At 49.2% G+C, this 24,249-nt stretch overlaps 9 protein-coding genes across 9 annotated transcripts; 4 read left to right on the top strand and 5 right to left on the bottom strand.

Moving 5' to 3' along the window:
* Positions 1 to 216: 216 nt before the first annotated feature.
* N7466_010528 (uncharacterized protein) lies at positions 217 to 3,859 on the bottom strand (the record flags this gene model as incomplete). Its single annotated transcript, XM_057169917.1, has 3 exons — positions 217 to 918; positions 975 to 3,730; positions 3,781 to 3,859. The coding sequence occupies 3 exons, from the start codon at positions 3,857 to 3,859 to the stop codon at positions 217 to 219; spliced, it is 3,537 nt and encodes a 1,178-aa protein (XP_057016526.1).
* Positions 3,860 to 4,286: 427 nt separating this feature from the next.
* N7466_010527 (uncharacterized protein) lies at positions 4,287 to 7,134 on the top strand (the record flags this gene model as incomplete). The annotated part of the gene is made up of 2 exons (XM_057169916.1): positions 4,287 to 4,451; positions 4,528 to 7,134. 2 exons carry the CDS (start codon positions 4,287 to 4,289, stop codon positions 7,132 to 7,134), a joined length of 2,772 nt encoding a protein of 923 aa, XP_057016525.1.
* Positions 7,135 to 7,467: 333 nt separating this feature from the next.
* Positions 7,468 to 8,061, bottom strand: N7466_010526 (uncharacterized protein; the record flags this gene model as incomplete). Its single annotated transcript, XM_057169915.1, has 1 exon — positions 7,468 to 8,061. The coding sequence occupies one exon, from the start codon at positions 8,059 to 8,061 to the stop codon at positions 7,468 to 7,470; it is 594 nt and encodes a 197-aa protein (XP_057016524.1).
* Positions 8,062 to 9,814: 1,753 nt separating this feature from the next.
* On the top strand, positions 9,815 to 15,372 carry N7466_010525 (uncharacterized protein; the record flags this gene model as incomplete). Its single annotated transcript, XM_057169914.1, has 2 exons — positions 9,815 to 14,151; positions 14,205 to 15,372. 2 exons carry the CDS (start codon positions 9,815 to 9,817, stop codon positions 15,370 to 15,372), a joined length of 5,505 nt encoding a protein of 1,834 aa, XP_057016523.1.
* A 233-nt stretch (positions 15,373 to 15,605) lies between these two features.
* N7466_010524 (Major facilitator superfamily domain general substrate transporter) lies at positions 15,606 to 17,386 on the bottom strand (the record flags this gene model as incomplete). The annotated part of the gene is made up of 4 exons (XM_057169913.1): positions 15,606 to 16,702; positions 16,815 to 17,038; positions 17,108 to 17,198; positions 17,254 to 17,386. The coding sequence occupies 4 exons, from the start codon at positions 17,384 to 17,386 to the stop codon at positions 15,606 to 15,608; spliced, it is 1,545 nt and encodes a 514-aa protein (XP_057016522.1).
* Positions 17,387 to 17,915: 529 nt separating this feature from the next.
* On the top strand, positions 17,916 to 19,440 carry N7466_010523 (NAD(P)/FAD-dependent oxidoreductase; the record flags this gene model as incomplete). The annotated part of the gene is made up of 3 exons (XM_057169912.1): positions 17,916 to 18,192; positions 18,247 to 19,224; positions 19,292 to 19,440. The coding sequence occupies 3 exons, from the start codon at positions 17,916 to 17,918 to the stop codon at positions 19,438 to 19,440; spliced, it is 1,404 nt and encodes a 467-aa protein (XP_057016521.1).
* Positions 19,441 to 20,168: 728 nt separating this feature from the next.
* On the bottom strand, positions 20,169 to 20,516 carry N7466_010522 (uncharacterized protein; the record flags this gene model as incomplete). Its single annotated transcript, XM_057169911.1, has 1 exon — positions 20,169 to 20,516. The coding sequence occupies one exon, from the start codon at positions 20,514 to 20,516 to the stop codon at positions 20,169 to 20,171; it is 348 nt and encodes a 115-aa protein (XP_057016520.1).
* A 1,023-nt stretch (positions 20,517 to 21,539) lies between these two features.
* On the bottom strand, positions 21,540 to 22,793 carry N7466_010521 (Kinase-like protein; the record flags this gene model as incomplete). The annotated part of the gene is given in 3 exon segments (XM_057169910.1): positions 21,540 to 22,145; positions 22,313 to 22,575; positions 22,595 to 22,793. The coding sequence occupies 3 exon segments, from the start codon at positions 22,791 to 22,793 to the stop codon at positions 21,540 to 21,542; spliced, it is 1,068 nt and encodes a 355-aa protein (XP_057016519.1).
* A 782-nt stretch (positions 22,794 to 23,575) lies between these two features.
* Positions 23,576 to 23,995, top strand: N7466_010520 (class I SAM-dependent methyltransferase; the record flags this gene model as incomplete). Its single annotated transcript, XM_057169909.1, has 1 exon — positions 23,576 to 23,995. The coding sequence occupies one exon, from the start codon at positions 23,576 to 23,578 to the stop codon at positions 23,993 to 23,995; it is 420 nt and encodes a 139-aa protein (XP_057016518.1).
* Between the last annotated feature and the right edge of the window lie 254 nt (positions 23,996 to 24,249).

Below are 24,249 nucleotides of genomic sequence, written 5' to 3'. Positions count from 1 at the left end.
TCACTTTTCATGTAAAGGTCTGGAAGTCAATGACCAAACCACTCAATCCACCTGTATGAATAATTACTACAGGGATATAATAACTCAGTGATGTGGTTAAGGGTAAATGAATATGATAAATCCAATTCTAGCAAGTTCCATTTATGGTGGTATGTGTTTCGTGTAGCATTGTCGTAAAATATAGACTGTGAGATCAAGTCGTTTCGAACTGAACAACTAGACACCATCTGGGGTGCTTGGGTTCACCTTCGCCGGCAGACTTTCCTGCACTTGTAGATGATTCATCACTTGGAAATGGCCCATCTGGAATAAGGCATCCTGCCACTCGGGCTCACCGGTGCCTTGCACGTGGAAATAATTGGTTTCATCGGGGAACCATCTCTCCTTTCGTGTGAATGCTTTATCGCTTCCTTCGAGCGCGGCTCGACTAGCCCGGGTGGTTCTCGCCCGAACATCTCCCCGCCCCTGCTCCTCGGCCCAGATTGCATGAAGACTATCACGGTATGTCTTGAGACGACCATCAAATGACATAATTCCACGAATGTATGGCGCAAGATCTTCGGTGATGGCGGCAAGGCCGTTTTCAAACGATGGTGCTAGGCGACCTGTTGATGTACTGTGCCGAGCCCGCATTATAGGCCCAAAAACTCTTTGAAATCCGGTGTAGTCAGATGGGGTAACCTGCCGTCTTTCCGCTATCTGGGCCCAACCTTCAGAGATTCGGTCAATGGAGACAGATTCAACGTCTTCGTCAGTGGGACGGAAAGTACGAGATATCAAAGCGGCAGTCGTTGTGCTGATATCCTCCCTCAAGGCGTTATATTCAGGAAGTAGATCCGATTGGAGGAGTGGATGAGCGTCAACGTAGTTTGATCGGTGAGACTCGAGCATTGGCGGAGCGCTAGTGTCAAGAATATCCTGCAAAGAATTAAGTAAGATACCGCCAATGTACACCTAATTCTGGCAGAACTTACATCGAACTTATTATAGGAACATCCCGAGCAAAGAATATCAAGGGAGCTTCTCATCTCGCAGTAATCCAACTCATCGATTAGCAACTCTAGTTGCTCGACCTTAGACTTTGAGGAGAATTCAGCAGAAGACAAGAGCTCTGCATTGGTAGATCCACTCGCATCTTCTATATCTTGAAGTCCAAGGCGGAACCATTGAGAGGTGTTCCGCAAGGCCTCGGCCTCTTTTGCCAGAGGAGATTCAGCGAGGAAAAGATCCCGATTGAACCAACCCATACATGATTGATATGAATTGAGACTCAGCACTCGAATGCGATCACCTTCACGGTCAACATTCTTTTCTGGTGGCCAAAAGGGCAAGATCCAGTCGAGACCTGCTTTTTCACTGCCAACACCAATCTGACACCAAAAGTTGAGGTCCATGAGAGCTCGCCGGATGTCACAGCCAGATCCAGCGTAAAGCTTACTCACATCCTTCCGCTTCAGGCAATGCCCTTCATGGGCAGCAACGAGAAGCAAGTAGTCGAGAGCAAAATTTGGATGCGGTGTCTGATAGCGTAGTATGGCGTGTAATGACATTTCTTGAATGGGAATCAAGCTCTCATTGTTGCAAGTGATAATGATCGGGCGGCGGGACTGGCTGATGAGGGTGAAAACTCCTGTCCAAAACTGCTTGTCTTCTTCAAAAAGTATATCTGCTTCCTCTAGAAGAATTAAAGATTGCTTTTGTTCCCGAGGCTTCTGGTCACTCTCAGGCTCATTGGTAGCAGTTGCTCTTATATCGCTTTGTTTCTCTGTTTTTGAAGGTTGGCCTTTGAAGAAGCCCATCAATTTGTTTTGCTTCGGTTCGTTTACCGCAATATCTCGCGGCTTGGCAGAGGATTCGTCGCATTCGTTAAGAAGGTGAACAAGATGATTTCGTGTCATGTCACCCACTTTTTCCAGCATGTCTCTGCCACTTCGACGGCTACCGGGGTTGATCTCAAATACTTCAAAGTCAAGCTCTTTGGCGATGGCATACACAGAGGCGGTTTTTCCGCAGCCAGGAGGGCCACTTAAAAGGATGGCGTTGGTGAGTTGAGCCTTACCAGAAGCATTTTCGGAGCCTAGACCTATATCTCCAGATCGTACAACAGTTCGAGGGGCGGAAACAGTCACTCCGCCAGCCAGCTCATCATCCGAGCCAGAGAGATTATCCATTTCGGATGCCTCTTCTTCGCTGGAGACAATAAATCCATCGAGCTTTTCTGCTTTCTGTCGCTTTTTCCGTTTCTTTTCAGGCTTTGACTTTGACTTCTTGTTCTCGTGTGAAGACTTTCCTGTGTCTACCGCGGTGATCTTATGATGACGGAGCCAGTCCCGTAGCACTTGTGGCTCACGCCCAATCTGCAGAACGTCCTCGGCTGATTTTGGAGCATACTTTTGTGGCCATAGTTGAGATTCATATTTACCGGAGTCAAAAGCGGAAAAGGAATCATGTAGACTTAAACGGAGTTTGGCGATAGATGGGGGGTGGATGATGGGAGGTTCACCAGGCAAAGGGCAAGACAACTGGGTCATAATCCCGCCTTCCAGAACTTTTCCACTAGCATTATGTCGAGCTGGAAGGCGAAGCGCTGGGCGGTGACTGAAACCTTCTTCCAAACTCTTCTGGCCAGCTGTTCGTGCCAATGCAGTGCTCGCAAGGGTGGCATTTTCACCATCATTGATCACGATAGTTGGTAGTTTGGCTTTCTTGCGATCATGCTGAGATACAGTGGGCACAGAGGTAGAGATATCCGAGTGTGACGCATTGTACCTGACGTGAACCAATTCTCGCGGGGGCCATAATGGATGAACAAGTTCAGGAAACTTCGCCTTCGAACGGCCAAATAGTGATGCCGAAGGTAGGAAGTTTCTTTGCTCGATCGTTGATGATGAGTTGGATTTAAGAGGTAGCCTGGGGTTCGCGGTCGAAATAGGCGGTTCGACCTCAGTGAGGGTCTTTTGAGGGGGCTTTTTGGAAAAGAACGGGTGCGTTGGCTTGTTTACGTTGGTTTGTGGGCGAACAATCAATTTTTGCGGTGGTGTAAGTACCCTCGGGGTAGTGATATGCTTCCCACTGAGAATATCGTCAATCAATTGGCCAATGTTCCTTTCTCCAGCCACGCTGTATCCAATAATGACCAATTTGCTTGGAGGTTTTTGAGGTCGACCACGTTTGGGAGCTTTCCGAGTCTGGTCAACCGTTGTTTGGGGGTTTTGAGGAGGCGAGCTCCGCAATCTCCCATTCGAGTTCAGCTTGAGGATTTTGCGGTTTGGATCCAAGGTTTTTGTCAATGCTAACGGTTCGGCCGATATCGTTTCTTGGGTATGGGGGTTTTGAGGTCCGTTTAATGCGAGGGAGACTGGCAGATCATTTGTCGCGATTTCTGGTGTAAGAACGGTCGGTGGTTCTGGCTCTGGCACTAAAATATCCTTCCCAAGCCATCCCGATAAACCAGCTTTCCGAGAGCCATCATGTTCAACGTTCTTGGTCTTATCGTTCTTTCGTCGTTTTCTTCGGCTTGCATTGAGGTCCTCCTCTGGACTCAAGGGATTCTTATTTTCGTGTTCCTTTGGGTGTTGTGATGGATTTGGAGAGGGTGTTGCCTTTCGGTGTCGGTGCACTTCGAGGTCCTGCTGGCCTTGGACCGAGGGAAGAGTAAATATATCGGTGCTCGTTTCAATCGAATTGCTAGAGGCATTTGGCCCTCCAGTTTTCTCTGAGACTGCAAGCTCTACTACCATGTAAGCCAATCTTCAGATAAAGCCATTGGAAGCACAATACCTTGTTGGAAAAAAGGGTGGATTGCTTGCTTCTGGCCCTGTGCCATGGCCACCGATGGATTGGATACTGCTGTATCCATGTGAGACGCTCAATTCATAAGGAAAGATGAAGAAGTGATCGCCCTGGTATTTGATAAAAAGAAAGAGCAGAGGTTGTATATAGAAGCAAAAACGCGTACCCTGTCGTTGCCAAAGAAAACAGGATTGGAATGAGTGGTGAGCAAAACCCAGCTCTCTTGGAGCTAGCAATCGCAGATCGTTATCGGAGGCACTTAACACGCCTGACGCGGAGCGCGTCTTGCAGAAAGTTATGTAAGCCGAATTACATGACTTTGACGCTAGACTTGATCTGGCCCAGAGTTGTGGGTCAGTTGGTGGGCCCGGTCCGTCGTTAACCCGAAAATTTTTCAGATTTCCTCGTTGGGACAAACCGGTGCTCTCACTGCACAGGACCTGAAGAGACAGGACATCAAGGCAGTTGTGCAGTTTTTGAGGTTCTCTTTCACCATGGACTTGCAGTCTCCATCCGTGCTGGCACAATTGCCTCGCCCCCTCCATGCCTCCTCAGGCAAGACTCGTATTGGCGATGTCTACAGCCTCGCTGATGCTAAAAAGCGCAAGCGCTATGAAGTTGCCGTTGCGATCGATGGTGAAGCCATTAACATTTACAATGTATGGCCCTTCAGCCTTCTTGACTTTCTCTCAATCTATGGAATACATGAGCTAATTCGTTCCTTTCTTTCTCTAGGTGCAAACTCCCAAGCTCGTAACCTCGTATGCCGTTCCACCGCAGTCGACATTCTCTTGCCGCCCATGCTCTGTTCGTCGCAAGATCTCGAAAAAGTCTGTTGTTAAGAGGCAGACATATGCTGCAGCGATTAAGCCAGAACATCAGATCAAGTGCTTTGTGGAAGAAGTTAGCAACGGATCAAGCGCGCCAGCAATTTCTTCGTCAGCAGCCACTATCACAGATTCCCGCAGCCCCACAGCTTTCGTGGGTATTGTTCCTATCAACGTCGATGACGAGAATGAATCCGACCCTTTCGATGTCCTTGCAGTGCATGAAGATGGTCGTGTGCGCCGATTGTCATCCGATCTCAAGACCCAGCGATGGAGTATTCAGCACAGTGAACTGAACAAGTTCTCCTCCACCCATGTCGTCCACACTTGCTTCTTGATTGATCTGGATGATGCACGTAAGTCATTGCTCAAGAGGCGCCAGGACTTGGCTGCCCTCGCTCTGGGAGAACAAGCAGCAGATGGAACCAATGAGCCATCTATCTTGCTCGTTGTGTCGCATCCCAAGGATGCCGAACGTTTTGCCCTGCAAGATGTGAATGTCCAGATGTTCTCAGTGCCTGCTAAGTCGGGATCTCAAGATGAAAGCGAACGTCTTCGTCACCTTCAAACAATCCAGGTACCCGGTCCAAAGGGAATCGATACAGTCAACAGCCATGGCCTGCAGTGGAATTTCCACGCCGGATCAGCTGGCCTCCACCTTTCCTTCGATAAGGGTTTCATAAACACCGATCTATCACAATACGCTCCATCGGTGACCTCACAGTTCATTCTTAATGACGAGAATTTCTCTTCTGTGATGCGTGTCTCTCCCCAATGTGTTATTGGCGCCAGTGACTCCTTAGTCGCACTTTACGATACCCAATACCAATCCGTACAGCGAAGCATTGCTGCCGGTGAGGTTCTGTCTGGCACAGGTTCTAATACCCCCATTGCCTTTATCAGCTATTTCGCGAAGCTGGGGATCGCAGTAGCCGCAAAGGGAAACACTCTTATTGGTTTCGATTTGACTTCCCTCCACAGCCACTCTGGACCTTCCCTGAAGCGATCTCGTGATGGTCTTCTTATTGATGCTATTGGACGTGGTATCGGTGCATCTGCTGCGCAGTGGGATCTGGCATCCAAGAAACACCGGTCTGAGAATATGACTTCGCTCCACCTTACTTCCCCCGAGCAGGTAGAGAAGTGGAGTCAGTTGACAACAGCCGTCAATGAAGCTACAGCGTCCAAGAACGCCACACTCTTCGATAAAGCCGTGCTGGCTTATTTCGGCTCTACTCTACCTCACCGAGGACAATATGTTAACACAGAATCAACTCTCTTCCTGTTGTCTAAGATCTTTGCGGCTGAAGAATCTGTGCCCGAAGGTGATGCCGTGTCGCCTTCACCATCCCAGCTGCGTGTTGTCCTTTGGCCTCGCGTCACTTGCGCCTGGTTGATTACTTTGGGTCATCTATCTACTGATAATGTTGAGATTGCACTTCGACGCGCCTTGAAGCCACGCATCCTCCAGCCCCTGCCCACTGGATCGTTAGTCCAAGCACTCATCAATTTTGATTCATCGTTGAAGAACGTCAATCATGTTCTCAGTGGCCCAACTACCCTCTCGACCGACGAATTGGCCTACGCCTTGAGGTACTTCTTAATTGAGGCACGTCAGTGTTCTGGTCCATTGGAGGAAACCACCCGCGCTATCACCAACGGTGATGTTGCTACGCCAACGCAGGAGCTTACACGCCAATTGGGAGATGAGGAGGCTGCTACCGTCAAGGCAGTCTTCAAGGGATTGAACATCACAATCCAAAAGATTCACGCATACCCTCTTTCGTCTGTCACAAAGGCTCTCCGCTCCAACCTGTCCCGACAGGAGCTTATCTCCATGATTCGCCACCTTCGCGTTTGCCTCGCCGCCGGTGGCTACATGTACCGCTTCTCCGAGACCCCACCCACCCCCGTCACCATCGACCAGGTCACTCCTTCTCTTTCTCTCCAAATCATCAGTGATATGCTCACTTCCTCGGTTGATGCCGTCGGTCCTTCCGGCTGGATTTCTGCCCTCCCCTCCGTGAACGACCTTGATGATGAAACCGACTCGAACATTGCCGCAGTCGCCCGCGAGATGGGCCTGATTTCCGATATGAGAACAGAGATCTCTGCTACCCTCAACGGTGTGGAAGAGGCAACCCACCTGAAGGGTATTCTTCGCGAGTACCTTCGATTTGCCGACAAGGTCGTCACCCCGAAGTCTACTGCTGGAAATGTAGTCGCCAAGGTCGAGACGGAGGCCACTTCTGGCTCCTCTCATCTTGTTCGCCATGAGAAAATCAACGGTGCTGACCTCCTAGTCTTTGCTCGTCCTGGTGAGGGTGAGGATGGTTATGATGGCGATGCCAGTGGAAAGATGCTGCCGCTATCGATGAAGCCTGTCTCCACTGATGTGTCGAAAACCAAGGTCAAGAAGTCAACGGGTGAAACCAAGGCTCGCAGCAACCGTGAGATTAGTTACATGCGTCGCAAGGAGGTTGGCAAGTACTCTTTCGAGAGACTTCTGGTTTAATGAGTGATTAATGGGTGGATATACCCATAGACTTTACATTTCATGTTTCATACTGTATCAACCATTACGCATTAAGTATAAAAAGGAGTTCAAAATCGAAATCAATGTTTTTTTCTGTTAATTTAAACATTCCCAAAAATTATCCCCCAAGTCAAATTCTTGTTTGTGTCCAGATCCCATCATATCCAGCCGAACATAAGTTTACGTAAGTTTTACCACCCCGAAGCCTACGTTTCCCACCGGTCACTACTTCATTTTGCTGAAGAACACCCACATTTTGCTAAACAGCATACTTTTGAAATTCTCTGACCAAAAAACCCATTTCAATGCTTACTATTCACGCTTGATAGATACATTGAGTTCCATCTCCTGGGCATCAGGAATTTTCTTGTATGCGTCATGCACCGCAAGTAGCCGTTTGCATGCCCGAAACCACGCCTCTCCGAAGGGCAGCCAGTGCTGGCCGGGTTGAGGACTCTCGATGGCATTCATTCTCACGTTGATGCTTTCGATCTTGTATCTCTTGGCCCGTTCAGTTTTGTCGTGAGGAAACGAGACGACGTGTTTGACCAAAGACTGTTCGTTCGGGACGGCCCATCGAATTTTGTTAAGATAACGAGCGGAAATATTGATGAACCATCCAGGACCATCTGACGTACTCGAGACTTCGATTTCGTGGCTGAAATTGTTGAAAAGTAGTTCACTGACCTCTTCATACAGTTGCTTGCTGCATCCCATGACGCTGATGACACTTTCATTGGTACTGGAAGTAGAATCCGAGCGAGGTCCTTGAAGCTGTTCGATGTCACGGAATAATTCTTTCCAGATCATGATGCGAAGTTCAGGGGGTAGTTTGCGCAGGTTTCCAAGGCCTCCCTGGTTGGTGAGGGTTAGGGCTGAGAAAGCTTCGTGCACGTGCACGTCCATGACGAGTGATTCTCTTTCCGTTTCGTCTGATGTAAAAAATGTCAATATTTGAAGACAGGCATGGTAAAGGAGAATTGTTTTCCATTGGGATAATGGATGTATTTATGTCGAAAATGTAGATCGGAGCTACTTCACTACATATTAGGGAGTTCATTGAATGTTGTCCCCAGGCATGGATTTAATCTTGGAGCAGTGAATATTGAACATTGAATTTAGAAAATTAAATGTCAGATACTAGGGTGAGCCTCCAGGGCTGGAGCTCAGGGAACTTGGGTACAGGGATCACAAGCCTATTAGGGCTATATCAAAATTCAATATTGGCTCTTTTTAATGGATCCATTCACTTCCCTGGCCTAGATATGAAACATACATGTAAGTCTAGCCCCTGGGAGTTCCTGAGGTCCCAAAAGGGCAATCTTAGAGGTAGTTAATTGAATATTAGCTAGTATGGGCATCTATGCTAATATTCAATCTGGAGGTGAATACACATCGTCCATGGGTGCATCGGAGAATTCAATGTTGAAACATTGATTGTAGGACGGGAGATTATCTACTAGCAGGCATTGAATAACTACTAGTACTAGTAAGCCCAGCCTGGGGAAGGTTCTGGAAATGAAAATTTCGTAGGCAAGCTTGGAAAACTCAACTGGTTGAAGTGCATCCATCGAATCTTGGAATTCATTGATCAATTCTCATACCTCAATAATACTACATACAGAAGTAGGTACGTATGTACATACTAGTGGGTATTCAATGTTATCAGAAACCTCCTCGAGGGCTCCGAGTGCTGGGGCTCACGAAATTCCAGCTTGCCTAAGTGAATACCTAGACTCGATTTGAGAATTACCTTCCAGTACCTACACATTAAACCTTCAAATTTGGGAAAGCCCATTTCGCTTTTGAATGCTCACATGTGCATTGCAGGTGATGTACTATGTTTTCAAATGTTGACTGCAAGTCTGCAACCTTGGAAATTTCCAAGTTTCAACCAATTGATGTTCAAATGTTCAATGTTGTGATTCCAACGATATATTTTCACCGATGATCCACATTAGGTAGTAAACATTGAACGATCAGTGTTTCCGAGATTCAATCAATGTTCCAAGCAAGTGCTTGAGGCTGCACCACCTGGACACCATTATGTATGGTCTAAAATCTCTAGGTCAAGTTATGCAATTTTTATATTTACCTACAATTTCCAAGGGTTACTAAGGCAATAATTCTACACAGATATAGATCAAGTATCGGTCAAGGGAATTGGGGCTCGAAGTGGGACCAAAACAACATTGGGCTGCAACCAAAGACCAATCAGACCACTTCTACTTGGATCCTCGATCGCATCATTGGCTACGTTAGTGGGGGAAGTCGAAGTTTTGGGTAAATCGGGATCGTGGATTGTTTACATTGTAAGAGTTGTTAGCCTCGAGTAATGCATAAAGAAAATTAACGACTTGCAAGGAATAATTGATAATCGGTGGCGCGTACATCATGCGTCGCTAAATAAACAAGGAGCTTGAGTGGAGCTGACTGTGACTTGGACCAACACCGCTCCGCAAAATCCCCAAACAGTTCGTCTTCGGGGCTGAAAGTTGTTATTATTCGCTTTTGCTGTCGATCTGTTGTTCTTTTTTCTTGTTTTTTTCTTTTTCTTCTTAGGGCTTTTCAATGTCCGAGGGGAAATGACTTTGGCTTTCACTCTGTTTTACATTGGAGCGCGAACCGCCGGGCCTAACGCGCCTGTTAAATCATAACAATGAGCAACCAACCATGGCTGGACAGTCTGTCAGACGACTGGCCATCGGCTCCTACCACTCCTACCACTCCTGCTCCATCCAATCCGGCCGTCAATCTATTATCCTCAAAGCACAATAGTGTACAGAATTCCCCTAGTCGCATTCCTGTACCTGCACGCCGATCTGTGGAACAATCCCCAGCCGACGACAAGAAAAAGGTTACCCGACCATGTCATTTCCATAGGAAGGAACCTCCCACTCCGAAGACCCCGCGGACCCCCAAAACACCCTCAAAATTGCGATCCCCAACCCCGTCCAAGACAAGAACACGGACCCCGAGGAGCCCCAAAGCCGTCACTCCGAAATCTGCGTCCAAGGTCAGCGCGAAGCCGACCCCAGGTGCGGCCCGAAAGCAAGCCCCGACAAAGCAAGCCCCGACCATGGATACGCGCTCCCCACTACGCTCCGTGTCCAACGTTTCCCGCCAGTCCGACTACGAGGTCGCCGATACCGTTCAGATCAAGCCAAAGAAGGGCGAGGAGGGCGGGGGTACTCCAGAATGGCGGAAGCGACTGGTGCGCGGAGAGATCCCCGTGGGAGATCAACGCGACCTGTTTGCGCCGATTGGCCTGGAGAGTGTATTCAAGCCCCCCTCGCCAGGTTCGGGAGCTGGTCAATCGGACTCCATTCCGTTTGCCCGACAGGATGACCAGCTCTGGGACTTTACCGATAACACCTCCTCGCGGGAAACTACGACGAGACAGGGGGAGGAAGATTATGCTGAACGCGTCGGTGAAGGTGATTATTCGGGTACTGGCATAGAGTCACCGTTTGGCACAGTCAATCATCGGGCACCTTGGGCCGACAAGCGACTAGCGAGCAATCATCATGCAGACCAGTCAGGCTTGTCACATGGCTACACAGAGACCCGGACTGCTAGTGGGCTAGAGGATCTTCGCAATGAGGGAATCACCCCAATAACTTTTACGCGAACCAATACACTAGAAGGGACCGCCACAACTGAGGTGATCAAATCGGCTTTGAAGCAAGTCACTAATAAGCTAGAGAGCCTGTCTATCAACAGCAGTCGCCCAGATTCACCAGCTAGTGATAGCTTCCTATTTTATAATCATAGTGAACCAAGGGCTGAAGGTTCGCCCCACGATGACAGTTTATTGGATGTAACCAGTCACTCCTTGCCTCAAGACTTGTCAATGGGAACTTTGGACTTCAGTCGCCGCAAAGTTCACCGTCCTTTCCACCAATTCTCCCCCTCGCCCTTTCCCTCTCACCATTTATCCCCCGCCACCCTCGCAAACGTCAAAACTCGCAGTTCTCCTCTCTTCAATCGATCCCCAAACAACGGATCTCCTACACTACCTCGACCCTCATCCTCTCACGTTCGACCTTCAACCTCGGATGATAATACATCAAAACAAGAAACAATGCCCTCCTCAGGGAGCCCTTTAAAATTGTTTGGCGAGCATGACACCTTCACAAATAATAGACTGTTACGACGAATGAGTCAATTCGAGGAAACATTCGGTGACAATTACAATTCAGGATCGGAGGGAGATGAGCCGCCATCACCATCAGAAGAAGCACGAAAGAAGGGAGAAAGTCGCAGCTTGCTCAATGTTCGTCATGAGCCCTTGAGCGAAATCTCCCCCCGTCGAAATGAGCGCGGGCCCTCTCGGAATATGATAAACCCTCGCCTTTCTCGATTTGGTGACGGTGAACTTGATAAATTTGATTTCTCAGACACTAGCCCCTACGAGCCTAACATTGCTTATGGCGAAGTACAAGAATCTGGGTCTCGTCCTACATCTCGAAGAATTTCGTCAAATCGTCAGAAATACCTTCATCGGGGCTCACAGACGGGCTCCTTGCAATACACCAGATCATCAAGCTCTAGCTTTACCCGCAAACCATCCGCCTGGACGCGCCAAAGCTACTTTGAAAATGCACCTGATGCGGAATCCGGACGCGCAAACAAGGAAAACGTCGCGCCGTCTGAGACTAAGAGAGTCCCCAAAGCGGCGGCCATGGATCCAATTCCAAAGCGCCGACGAACTATTCTGCGCGATGATAAAGCCGCGCCGGGCCATCCTCACCCAAATGGAGGCTCAGCAAAGTTTGGCGAGAGTATGTCATTACTACAGAGAAGCTTGATGCAACATGGCATGCAGCTCGAGAATGGAGAGTACCTCGCACCCCCTGGCCTGTCACAGTCCATGCAACGGCCTAGAACGCCGACTCCCAGTCAAATCCGGTCCATGCGGGAGTCAACTGTGGTGCCCAGCAGGGAGTACTCGGAGTCAAATTTCGATAACCTTGATTATTCAGATTCATTCTCCATTGAGGGTGATATCCCCTTGGTTAAGATTACCGGAGCAAGCGACTCATCGCGCAAGGGCTCTATAACGACCCAGGACTACTTGAATGAGGCAACAAAGATCATGGATCTGATCCGAGCCAAAGGGCGTCCAGTGCCTGGTTTGACGAGTGTCCAGGAGTCTGACGGGGACAGTGAAGATGAGGATGGAAGCTATGATGATGAATCGACCAGGGAAGCGTTTTCTCGCCCACCAAGTCGTGATGGCACGAACACAGATTTCCGCAAGATCCGAGAGCCCAAGGAGCTTAATGCCCAAGTTCTCAACTACTTGAAGCAATATCAAGAAAAAGAAGATGGAGATTTTGGGAACAGTGGGTCTGTCATGTCTTTCAAACAGGAAGGAGAATCTAGACCGGGTAGCTCCCGACGTCTGGCTTCAGGCACAAGGAAACGCAAGACAAGCAGCAATTATGATGATGTGGCGGACACTATCGCCCAAGACTTGATGACCATCAATACTCAAATGTCCGGCTTCAGCATGCACTCTGTACACACAGGCTCTTCGCAAAATTCGCAAGCGAAAGGTGTACTTTCATCTGATCTGGTCGCTCATCTAATCCCAGAACAAGTCAATGGTTTTACCTACGACAAATCCAGAAATCTATGGATCAAGGATATTGCTGAAATACCAGCTCCGCAAGTACCTCAGGAAGATGACAACGATAACAAGGACCCGTTCCAAGATATTCCCGACTTGAGTGTGGATGAGTTGCAGGAAATGATGCGAGTTCATGGCCTTGACTCTCCGTCTAAGCGTGTGTCAGCGGTGGAATCTCGCCCCCGTGTTGGAGGAACCTCACCAAAGAAGGGTGATGTCAGACCGCATACAAGAGATGGGGATCCCTCAGTGAATGCAAGCTCTGTTCAATCCAGACTCACTCGCTTCACGTCAAGTGTTCCAAACTCCGGGACTCGAGCAACCTCATGGGGCACCGATGAAATGCAACACAGGAACGAGTCCAGGGACAATAATGTCAAAAAGCCGGATAGCATAGACCCTGAGCCACAAAACAAGCAGACCCGGGTTCCAACAATCTCTTTCTCGTCGCCTGTCGTTTCACAGGTCGCATACACAGACGAGGAGGAGGCTTCTAAGCTCAATACTGCAGCCCGAGAGTCAGCACCCACCGACGAAGAGAAACAAAATGACAATCCCCGCCCATCTCATCCGCCTGCCCGGCGCGAAGTCTCTGTTGGAGGTCAGCCATTTATTAGACGTCCAGTTTCAAGAATCGAAGAGCGAAATGAAGAAGGAACCGAGGATCTTAGCCTTGTTCATAGAGATGGTTCTCTGGATGTTGAGCAAACACCAGGCAGTCATGCTGTGGAAAACTCCCTGGTTCCCATTCACTCAGGTGACCATGACACTAGTTACAGCTTCCACATGAGTCCGCTAGCTGAGTTTTCAGTCAACCAGCCGGATCACCACATGAATCTGGAAATGAGTTATGTGGCAGATCGCACTCATCCGACATCCTTAAGACATGTTCATGGCACATTCGCCCTTGCCACACAAGACTTGATCAAGCATATCACCGACGCCGAACCCCACGAACTATACTGGGAACATGTACGTCGCTTAGTATTGCGTCAAAAGGGGTTGATCACTCTACACAAGCTAAGTGATTTCTGCCCTCGTCTCGAGGATCTCGATGTCTCCGACAATGACATTGGACAATTGAGTGGTGTTCCAACAACCCTCCGGACCCTCAAAATTCCCAGGAACTCACTTTCCAACCTCACGCCATGGGGCCACCTGACCAATCTGCAATATCTGGATATTTCTGGAAACGACATTGAGACCCTGGACGGATTCTCAGGCTTAATTCACCTTCGAGAACTGAAAGCGAATGACAATCAAATCCGGAACATTGATGGCATTCATGACTTGAATGGCTTGCTGAGTCTAAAGCTGAGCAACAATTCGTTGACAACTGTGGACTTTCAAGGCTCGGAACTGTAAGTTTTCTTTGACAGCATTCAGTTGATAGGAGGATACTGACACTATTTAGAACTCGACTTCGCGATCTTGATTTGAGTCATAATTGTTTGACATCTGTACGAAATGTCGAGTGGCTGCCGTCTCTGGCCACTCTTGATCTCAGTGCCAACGAAATTACTCTGTTGGAAGCATCGTCCTCCCTTATAAGCCTACGGGCACTGAGAATCTCAGCAAACCGCCTGAGTGTTTTGGACATGAAGAACTTTTCTTCTTTGAGCCTCTTGTACGCCGATCATAATGGCTTGTCGACCATCAGCGGACTAGAAAACTGCCACAACCTGGAAGTACTTTCTGTGCGTGAGCAGACCCAGATGGGAGATGGTGGCTCTGGTATCATCTTGGACCTCGACCTGGGATCGGCCAAGGACATCCGGAAGGTATTCTTGTCATCGAACAAGCTTGCCTCCCGATGCCTCTCCCCGTCCTCTCCTCTCCTCCGACTACAACTTCTTGACATCGCCGCATGTACCTTGCCTGCTCTTCCAGGCACTTTTGCATCTAGCTTCCCAAACCTCAAAGTATTGAATATGAACTTCAATTCCCTCACCGAATTGGAGCCCTTGGTAGGCATGAATTGCCTTGCCAGATTGACGATGGTCGGTAACCGACTTGCAAGGATGCGGCGCATCTGCCAGATTCTGAGCCGACTCGGAAGGACAGGACGTGGCAACCCGTGCTCACTTCGCAAGCTTGACATCCGTGGCAACCCCTTGACGGTCGGATTCTACCCTCCAGCTCTTACTGGAAACGGTACAAACTCAGAACGCAAGAAGTTGAAAGATGAAGAAAAGGCAGTTACGCACCAGCGGGATAACCGAAGGGATCTTTCTGATGCGCTGGCCGACCTTGACCACAATGACCAGGTCGCCCACGCTGTCACCTGGGATGATAGTGTCAAGTCCGACCGAGAGATCGAAATTAACGATCCCTTGACTCTACCCGCGGCAGATGCCCAAGCAGACGAGAAATATCTTCAGCGCCTGGACCGTGCGACTCGACTCCGCCGCCGGGTTCTGGAGCTTCTTCTTTACGCTGGGACAAGCGGTTCTCTCCAGGTGATGGATGGGTTGGACCTCCGACCAGTCATGGGCGATGACTCGTCGGATATGGGTCAGGCGTGGATTCGGCTTGAGGAACTTGGTGTGCTTCGAAGAAAGGCCATTACCGAAAAGGCGTGATGAGGTTGTTTTGCATTGCGTGTTTCATTGCGTGAGTGTGGATATTGTGTGAACATTTGTTGAATAGCGTGCATGGAGTTTTGTTTACTTTTTATACTCATCAGAGTTGGATCCGGCTATGGGTATTGGTTGGGTCTTAAGCATTTGCATGTTCGCATTCCTGGAGTTAGAAGCTTTTGAGACTTTTGCGACAGCGCTTTATTATTTGAATGGAAGATATTTTACCTTTCTACCTAAGTCTCGACCAAAGCTGTAGTCCTTGCTGTCTTTCGATCAGCATCTGACAATTGTCCTTCTTCATGGTCCCCAGTCGAGGGTCCCTGAACACCATCTTGAACAACCACCCCCTGCACTTCCAACGTATCATAAAAAGCCGCACGCTTCGGAAGAAGATATCTAACATCAACAAAGCGCAACAAACACGTCATAACAATAACAAGAACCAGCAACGCAAGCGCAGACTGCCACCCATACTTATAATACGGCGCCTGCGAAGCCGGCCAAGCCAAAACCTGAGACCAAGCCGAAATAGCATAATACCCCGCAACCGAAACGCCCACAATCAGCGTCCTCGCCTCCGGATCCTGCGGTATAAGATCCGACAACCAAGCAAAAATAAGCGGCGCAGTGCCCAAACAAACATACGAAATAAAATACGCCGCATAAGCCGCAACCAGCGGCACAGCCTCCGGCCGCGCCGTCCAAGCGCTCATAACAACACACGGCACAATCCCAATAACCGCCTGCACGACAATAAGCGTCCAGCGCGTGCGCAGCCAATCCGAAAGCAAAGCCCAAATCCACACGAACACAACATTGATCGCCGAGCCCCCGATAGGAATGGCGTTGACCTCCGTGACCGTCCACCGCGGACTACCGTCCGCGTTCTTGAGCGACTTCAGGAAGAGCGAGAAGTACACGTAGCCGTATGTGCCGAGCACGGTGGCGATGTACAGCACCGCGATGAAGTAGATGACCCAGCCCGAGAAGGCGCGCCGGGCGCCGGCCCAGGTCATTTTCTTGGGCGAGGCGCGGCCGTGCCGAGATAGGCGGGCGAGGGAGAGGTCGGCGTGCGGTTTTTGGAACCAGAAGGCGCGCGGGTTGGGCTTGTTGGGGAGGTCTGGGATCATGAAGAAGCCGAAGAAGCCCCAGGTCACTGTTATTATGGAGTTGATTACGAAGAGCCAGCGCCAGCCGGCGAGGCCGCCGGCGCCGTTGAGGGTGTCTGTTATCGCGGCTTGGAGGGCGCCGGACATCATTTGTCCGACTGCTTGGCAGGATTGGTAGAAGCCCATCCGCTTGGCTAGCTCGGTGGGCGTGTACCAGTACACTGTGGCTTGTGTGAGATTCTTATCGCGGGGCAGGGTAGGGCAGGGTAGGGCAGGGGAGGGGTGGAGGCATTTGGATTTAGGAGGATTGGATGGGGGGTGTATTTCGCTTACTGAGTAGAGTCATCATGCCGGGCCAGGCGCTGCTCTCGCATAGACCGAGGAAGACTCGGAGGACGTAGATTTGCTTTGCGCTTGTGGCCATGGCGATTAGGCCGGTGAATAGACCCCAGAGTATTTCTAGGCCGGGTAGCCAGAAGCTTGGTCGGACATATGTTAAGATTATTTGTGATGGAATGAGCATCACGCAGTAAGCTGCATTGAAGTATGTTGTAAATCTACAAGTACATGTTAGTTGCGAAATCCGAAATCCGTGAAGGGGAAACTAGTGATTATCACGCGCTCACAAATTCAACTCATTCCCATGGAGATTGAGATCTTCCATCATGCCTGATACGTAGGCATTATTAATATTTTGCTGGTCAAGATATTTAATAACTGCAATTTGTTAGCTTTGCGCCTGGCGTTTTGGAGACTGGCTTTGTTTCGGTACCCTGAGATAAACAGCCGAATGTCAATAAGAACATATCAAGACGCCTGACGAGGGCCTTCTCCTCCGCAGACCGCTCACTCGTCCCTTCTGGATTCTCCGACGGAACATGGCGAAATATCCTCCAGCTACCCATAGCGAAATGAAACAGGGAGATTCGAAAGTCGAAGTTCCCGATGCTGGAGGCGTGCCGTTAAGCTTAAAGGGTCGCAGGGGAAGAAGTCAAGATAAGACAGTACCCCAAGCGCCACAAAGGACATGATCCCTGCAGATCCGAGGGGAAGCGGTGCGCGTGATAAGAGCTCATGCAGACTCCAAAGAACCAGTCGCATTCCGCGGGCTAATAGGTAGCGTAACCTCGGAGAAGGTACCGATGCTCAGAAAGGCACCTCCAAGCCTGACGAACCCCACATGAGAAAGAAAAGTGCAGGTCGAGGCGAGGCCGCACCGTATGCCAAGTGTTGATCGAAGTTTTGATAAGCTGTGGGGTTTTGAAGGTCGGAAGTTGGGGTTTGGAGTCTGCGATAAGGAGAAACGCTCTTCCCCGCACGGAAAGCTTCCTGAATCCTGATAGATACAGACTAGCACCGACTCATCGATACACTCCCATTTTGCAAATCGCAAGTTCTTTTTCATTAGTCTGTCGACTAATAAATCTCGCAGCCATGCCGGACGAAAATTCCAGCAATAGCTTGCCGCGAAAGGCCCCTTGCATAAGTTATTGGCAACGAACAACTCGGGCATTCCCGCATCTATTCGAGAACCAGCACACCCGCGTCCCCCCACGGACCAAATACGTGATTATCGGCTCCGGACTCTCTGGCGCCCTCACGGCCTTTGAGCTGCTAGAAGCAGGCATCAAAGGTGATGATGTTGTTATTCTGGAAGCCCGCGAGGCTGCCAGCGGGGCAACATCCCGGAATGCAGGCCATGTCCGACCAGGTATGAATACGATTGATTCCCATCGACAGCGAAGCAGATAGGACGCGAGCTAAGAGAGTAACTTGGAAGATGCGTTTCGTGGATTTAATGCCTACGCAAAGGTTCATGGCGCCGAACAGGCTTTGAAGATCATCGAAAACGAGCGCCTTGTCCTGGAGAAAGTAGCCGAGTTCGTAAAGAAGCATGACGTGCAATGCGATTTCAACCTTACCTCTACATTTGATGTTTGCATGACACCTGAGTTTGCCAAGTATGAATCTGAGAGCTTCGAGGCCTACGAGCGGGCGGGGGGCGAGACTTCTCAAATCAAGTATTATGAAGGCGAGGAGGCAAGAGCAAAGACGAGTGTCCATGCAGCTGTTGCGGCCTACGAGTGGCCGGCAGGATCCTGTCATCCTGCGAAGTTGGTTCATTTCCTGTTGCAATCCGTCATCGGAAGAGGTGCGAAGCTTTTCACGTTTTGTCCCGCTACAGCGATACAGCAGCACGAGTCCGAGCTGGGACTGTGGGATGTACATACACCTCGCGGCACGATCACGACTGAGAAGATCATTCACTGTACCAATGCACATGCGGCCCTTTTGCTCCCGCAGCTGGAAGCGTATGTGACGCCGAACCGCGCCCAGGCACACTCTCTAATCGCGAATTCGACTTTCGGAGGCGAGAAGATTCTCGACAAGACATTTTCGCTCCGATACAGTCTGTACCATTTTTATTCTTTGATCCAACGCAGGGGGGATGGTACACTTATCCTTGGGGTATCGAGGTCGAATCCCACCTTAAGCTCTGAAACATTGGCCAGTCGCTTCAGCACTGATGATAGTCATTTTAATCAGGAGATTGCTGAAGATGCGCTGAGTAGCTTCGGGAGGATATTTCCTGATTATACTTCGTCACAAGATGCGGCGCATGGCGAAGGCTTGGATCATGCGTGGACTGGGATTATTGCCATGACGCCCGATTCTGTTCCGTTCGTCGGTGCTATTGGATCGCTTCCTGGGCAGTATATTTGTGCTGGATTTAATGGACATGGTGAGATTAGGCTACATACTATGTACTTCCATCGTGTGGGACCAAGGCTAATTCCACCACTTTTTAGGAATGGCACGCATCTTCACCAGCGCACCTGGGGTTGCAAAAATTGTATTGGGCGACGAATGGAGCGCTACAGGATTGCCTGAATGTTTCCAATTTAGTAGAGAAAGACTGTCTAGACTTGCGGAGGGTGGGTTGCCCTCTATCTGGTAAAAAGATCATTTATTCATTACGTATAAAAAGGGTTCAAAATCGAAATCAATGTTAATGTTTCTTCTGTTAATTAAAAATTTCCCACGATTATTCCCGAGGTCAAATCCTCAATGCTTGTCTCAACATATCATTTCTATCAATTGGTCTTGGAATTCCATCATGTCCTGCTGAGTCGCCTAATTTACAGTGACCGGACACCTAAAGTTCCCGTTGACTGCTTTTAGTACCTATCCAAATCGGATTTGTCAACCTTTATATAAGGGTTTGCAATACCTCACAGCTTACATTTGGTATACTTGGTGGGATGAATTGTATAATACCATGATTCAGAGTTTTTTTAAGCCCTTTTATCTAGAACTTAAGTGGTTGATATGTAGAAAAACCCCCGACCATTTTCGACTGGCAGAGTATGATATACTAATGGAGGGGGGTGTTGAAAGGCATTCTGAAAATTCTCTGTATCCTCATAGTCTAGGATCCCATTCTGACCCATGTCAGCAATTGATAAGTACAGGTTACTCTTTGGCGCACGAGGAATCTTGCGGAAAGCCAGGCAGACCGCACTTGCCCGGCTGGTGGCTAGTGCCAAGGCCGTTCCAATAGGCTTTTGTTGGCCTGGAGCTCTCTCAACCTTGTTCATTTTCACATTAACAATGTTAAGGTGATGGTTCTCGGCCAATCGAGTTCTTCTGTGTGGGAAGGAAACCACATGCTGAATTATAGACGCTTCATTCGGAATGGCCCATCTTATTCTGTTGAGACTTGAGATAACGAGCTGATAGGTTGATGAACCACGCAGGGCCATCTGACGCAGTCGGAATTTCAATCTCGTGATTGAAATTGTTAAACAGGAGTTCACCGACTTCCTCATACAGATCCTGGCTGCATGCCATGATGCTGATGATGCTTTCGTTACTACCGGGAGTAGGATCTGACCGGGGTCCTTGGAGCTGTTCGATAGACTTGAAGAGTTCTTTCCAAACCATGATTCGAAGTTCAGGGGGTAGCTTACGGAAGGTCCCGAGACCTCCCTGCTTGGTCAGGGTTAGGGCTGCAAAACTTTGATTGATGTTCATAGCGAATGATCGTTTTGGTCCAATCAGAAAATTTGTCAAGACAGGCCTGGTCAAGGAAAATTGTTTTCCATTATAACAATAGGTGTATTTATGTCCAAAATGTAGACTGGAGCTAATTCAATACTACCTACTAGGGATTTCATTGAATATTGTCCCCAGGCATGGATTTAATCTTAGAGCAGTGAATATTGAATATTGAATGTAGAAAATTCAATGCCAGATTCAATGTTCTAGGGTAAGCCTCTAGGGCTGGAGCTCGGGGAACTTGGGTACAGGGATCATAAGCCAGTGCCATACTAATTATACTACTGGGTCTGTATTGTAGTACGAGTATGTTACCAAGATAGGGTGGATCCAGGGAAGCGCTAGCACTGTGAGTGGTTAGTGTTGAATAAAGTGGAGACTTTTAGGTAATCTTTCAGTATTTTTATAAATCACCCGGTATGGCGTAATGGAAAACGCGTCCATAGCTCCAACTCATATTTTATTTGTACATAGGGACTATGGAAGATGGGGGTTCAATTCCTTCTGCCGGGATTCTTTTTTTCCTTTTTTCTCGTTTCAATTAAAAATGACTTTCTTAGAGAATGCATGTCCTCACAGTATATGCTGAGTAGATCAAGTCGTCTCATGCATAAGCGGGTATCAAATACCGTATGTTAAGCTATGGATGCTAGCATTGTGTATTGCATTTTCCATTCAATGTTTCAACCGGTACATCAATGCTATTTTCTACTCTGTTCATCCCCCGTAATGAATAGCCGGCCCCTTTCATAAATTCCATCTATTACGGACTCAATAAAATCCAAAGGTGTGACTTCTTTTTTACATGCCTCATGCCTCATACTCACTAGATTCCCGGGTATCTTGGGCAAACCAAGAATAGGCAAGTAAATCTTCGGCACTAGGTCGTTTCCCCGGCGTATAATTCAAGATGTCAGATAATAGCTCTTGCAGACGACAAGCTTCACTGGGAGATAAAGTCGTTCCAGCCGGATCAAGAAGGCTCGTGCATCTATTCGTCTAGCTGGAGCTTAATGCTGCCGAAGCCCGAATATTTATTACCGGGTTTGGCCTGGTCAAAGTATGATCATTCGCCCCTATTTCCTGTATCAGTGTCTTGAGCGAGCTTGACGGGCGGCCTTCTTTGCTATGTCCATCCTCGTCAAAATATCGATGCTTAGTCTCCCACGCCTCCCACCATGGCAGGGGTAGCTTCCCCAGTACCTGCACCATCTGCAGTAGGACCTCGTCTTTGCCACCAACCACGGCCTCAAAAAGAGGCACTCCTGCCCTTATCTCGTAGAGAACGCAGCCAAGCGCCCAAATATCGCTGTGGATGCTCATCACATGGTCAAAGATGGTTTCAGGTGCGCGGTAGGAGATAGGGATACAACCATCTCCTCCTGCAACACAATCCTTTGAGAATGACAGACCAAAGTCTATGACGAGGATTTGATCGGTCAGGTAGGCAGGGGAGTCCTTGAGCGCGAACTCAACTGCAGATACTGCGTATCTTGGTGCGTATGGCCCAGCTTGTTCCCCGCCATAGAGGGTGATCTCAGATATCTCCGGCTCTCCCAGGTTGTCGTATACTTCCTGCGTAGACCACTGGCTAAAATCTACAGTCTTGAGGAGAATGTTTGAAGTTGTGATGTCTTGATTCGCAGAAAGGAAGCAAAAGCAACGCAGTTATTAGTAAAGAGTAGACAGACCACAGAGACAGTTTCTCAAAAACCAACATCAATACCTCGATGAACAATCCCCACAGAATGAAGGCATTGAACTACGCGCACCACCTGTCCTGCAATTGCTCCAGCAAGCCTACCCCCCAGTCGACGAGTGCCGGCGATCTGACCAGGAGAACGCGGCAGACTGTAGATGCTGGGCCCCGCAACAGGAGTCACCAAGCAAGCATGTGTCCCGTTAGGACCGCTCACCTCAAAGTGATCAAGCAGTTGAGAGATATGGTCGCGGGCAAATTGATCAGAGAAGCAAGTCGAGCGTTGAAGTAGTTGATGGGCATGGAGCTCGGTGCGGGGAAATGATGCGTGCGCCGCTATGATTTTTAGGGCCACGTATCGGAATGTTCAAAGTCTCGTCACGAGTAAGCCAGGTCGTAAAGAATCCCCCTGCTCCTAGCTTGTGGATGATAACGTATCGCCCATCCGCGAAGGTATCGCCGAGAAGAACAGGGTGAAAGCCACCGGGTTGGTAGCGCTCTATATTTTCGATATTGTCTGCCATTAATGGCGAGTACTTCATTGGAGGTTCCATTTTTCAAGTCGGTCAAAAGCAGGATGATGAATATACGTAAGGCCGATGCAAGGTTAGTTTATTATGTTTGGGTATTCTGGGCGGTTGCTGATGGGCCAGAACTTGAGTTAGTAACTTAGGCCGATAGCAATAGGTGGGTCCGAGCACTTAGCGCGACCTGGCAAGCTATGTGAGTGGGGCCCCGATGTCGGGCATACCACATCTGAAGTATACGGTCACCGTTCAATATTGCGAAGTATGTTCCAAAGTTCCAAGATTTCTGCAATGGAAAAGATAAATATCTTTAAAATTCAATTTATTGACCAAGTTCATTACCCGTACCTAGCATTATTAGTGTTCTTCTCAAGTGATGCTTTGTAGAAAGTTGCGGGATGTTGATTCGCCCTAACTAGTGCACATACAACATCGGCCCCAAGCCCAGCTAGAGGAAGCTTTCGAAACCCATAAACCATAGTGACTCCCAATGAATCACACCCGAACATTTAACTAGCTCTTAACGCCGAGTCCAAGTAAACCCTCTCCGCACCTCGCACACCCAATGAAACCCAATCTATCTCCTATGAATCATCTACCATCTCGCTGACATATCGACATCCACGCCGACATCGGATCCGAACTACATCCCGCCAACAGCTCCAAAACATATAAAACCAACAACCAAACACCCCAGAATCCTCTTCATTATCCAAAAAGAACAAGAACAAGAAAAAGAAAACCAATCAATCACCCCAACTTCTACCAGTATTTCCTCCACTCCAAAGCCAGCACACCCCCAACCCAAAATGGCCTCCAAAACAGAAGCAGCGACCTACACACACGGCCACCACGCCTCAGTCCTGCGCTCCCACAGCACCCGCACAGCCCTAAACTCCGCCAGCTTCCTACTGCCCCACCTCAAGCCAGACATGAAAATCCTGGACATAGGCTGCGGGCCCGGCACCATCACCGTTGACCTAGCAACCTACGTGCCACAGGGCCACGTAACCGGCCTAGAGCGCGTCTCGTCCGTTCTCGCCGGCGCCGAAGCGCTCGCGTCCTCACGCGGGATAACCAACATCTCCTTCGTGACCGGCGACGGCAACGGGCTCAGCTATGCCGACGAGAGCTTCGACGTGGTATTCTGCCACCAGGTGCTGCAGCACGTGGCGGACCCAGTCGGCATGCTGCGGGAGATGAAGCGGGTGACGAAGAAGGGGGGATAGTTGCGGCGCGGGAGGCGGATTATTCTGTTTTCATGTGGTTTCCTGAGGTGGAGGGGTTGAGGGAGTGGCAGGATCTTTATGATCGGGTTGCGAGGCGGAATGGGGGGGAGCCGAATGCGGGGCGGTTTTTGCATGCGTGGGCGCGGGAGGCGGGGTTGGATGATAGGAAGGTTAGTGTTTCTTCTTGGTGTTATGCGGGGAGGGAGGAGGTGGGGTGGTGGAGTGAGACGTGGGAGGAGAGGGCTTTGAAGAGT

Source organism: Penicillium verhagenii, assembly GCF_028828195.1.
Source record: "Penicillium verhagenii strain IBT 33310 chromosome Unknown utg000011l_segment0_segment0, whole genome shotgun sequence".
Classification (NCBI taxonomy): Eukaryota; Fungi; Ascomycota; class Eurotiomycetes; order Eurotiales; family Aspergillaceae; genus Penicillium; species Penicillium verhagenii.
The sequence above is the reverse complement of the archived record's forward strand: the minus strand, read 5'-3'. Positions and strand labels throughout refer to the sequence as shown.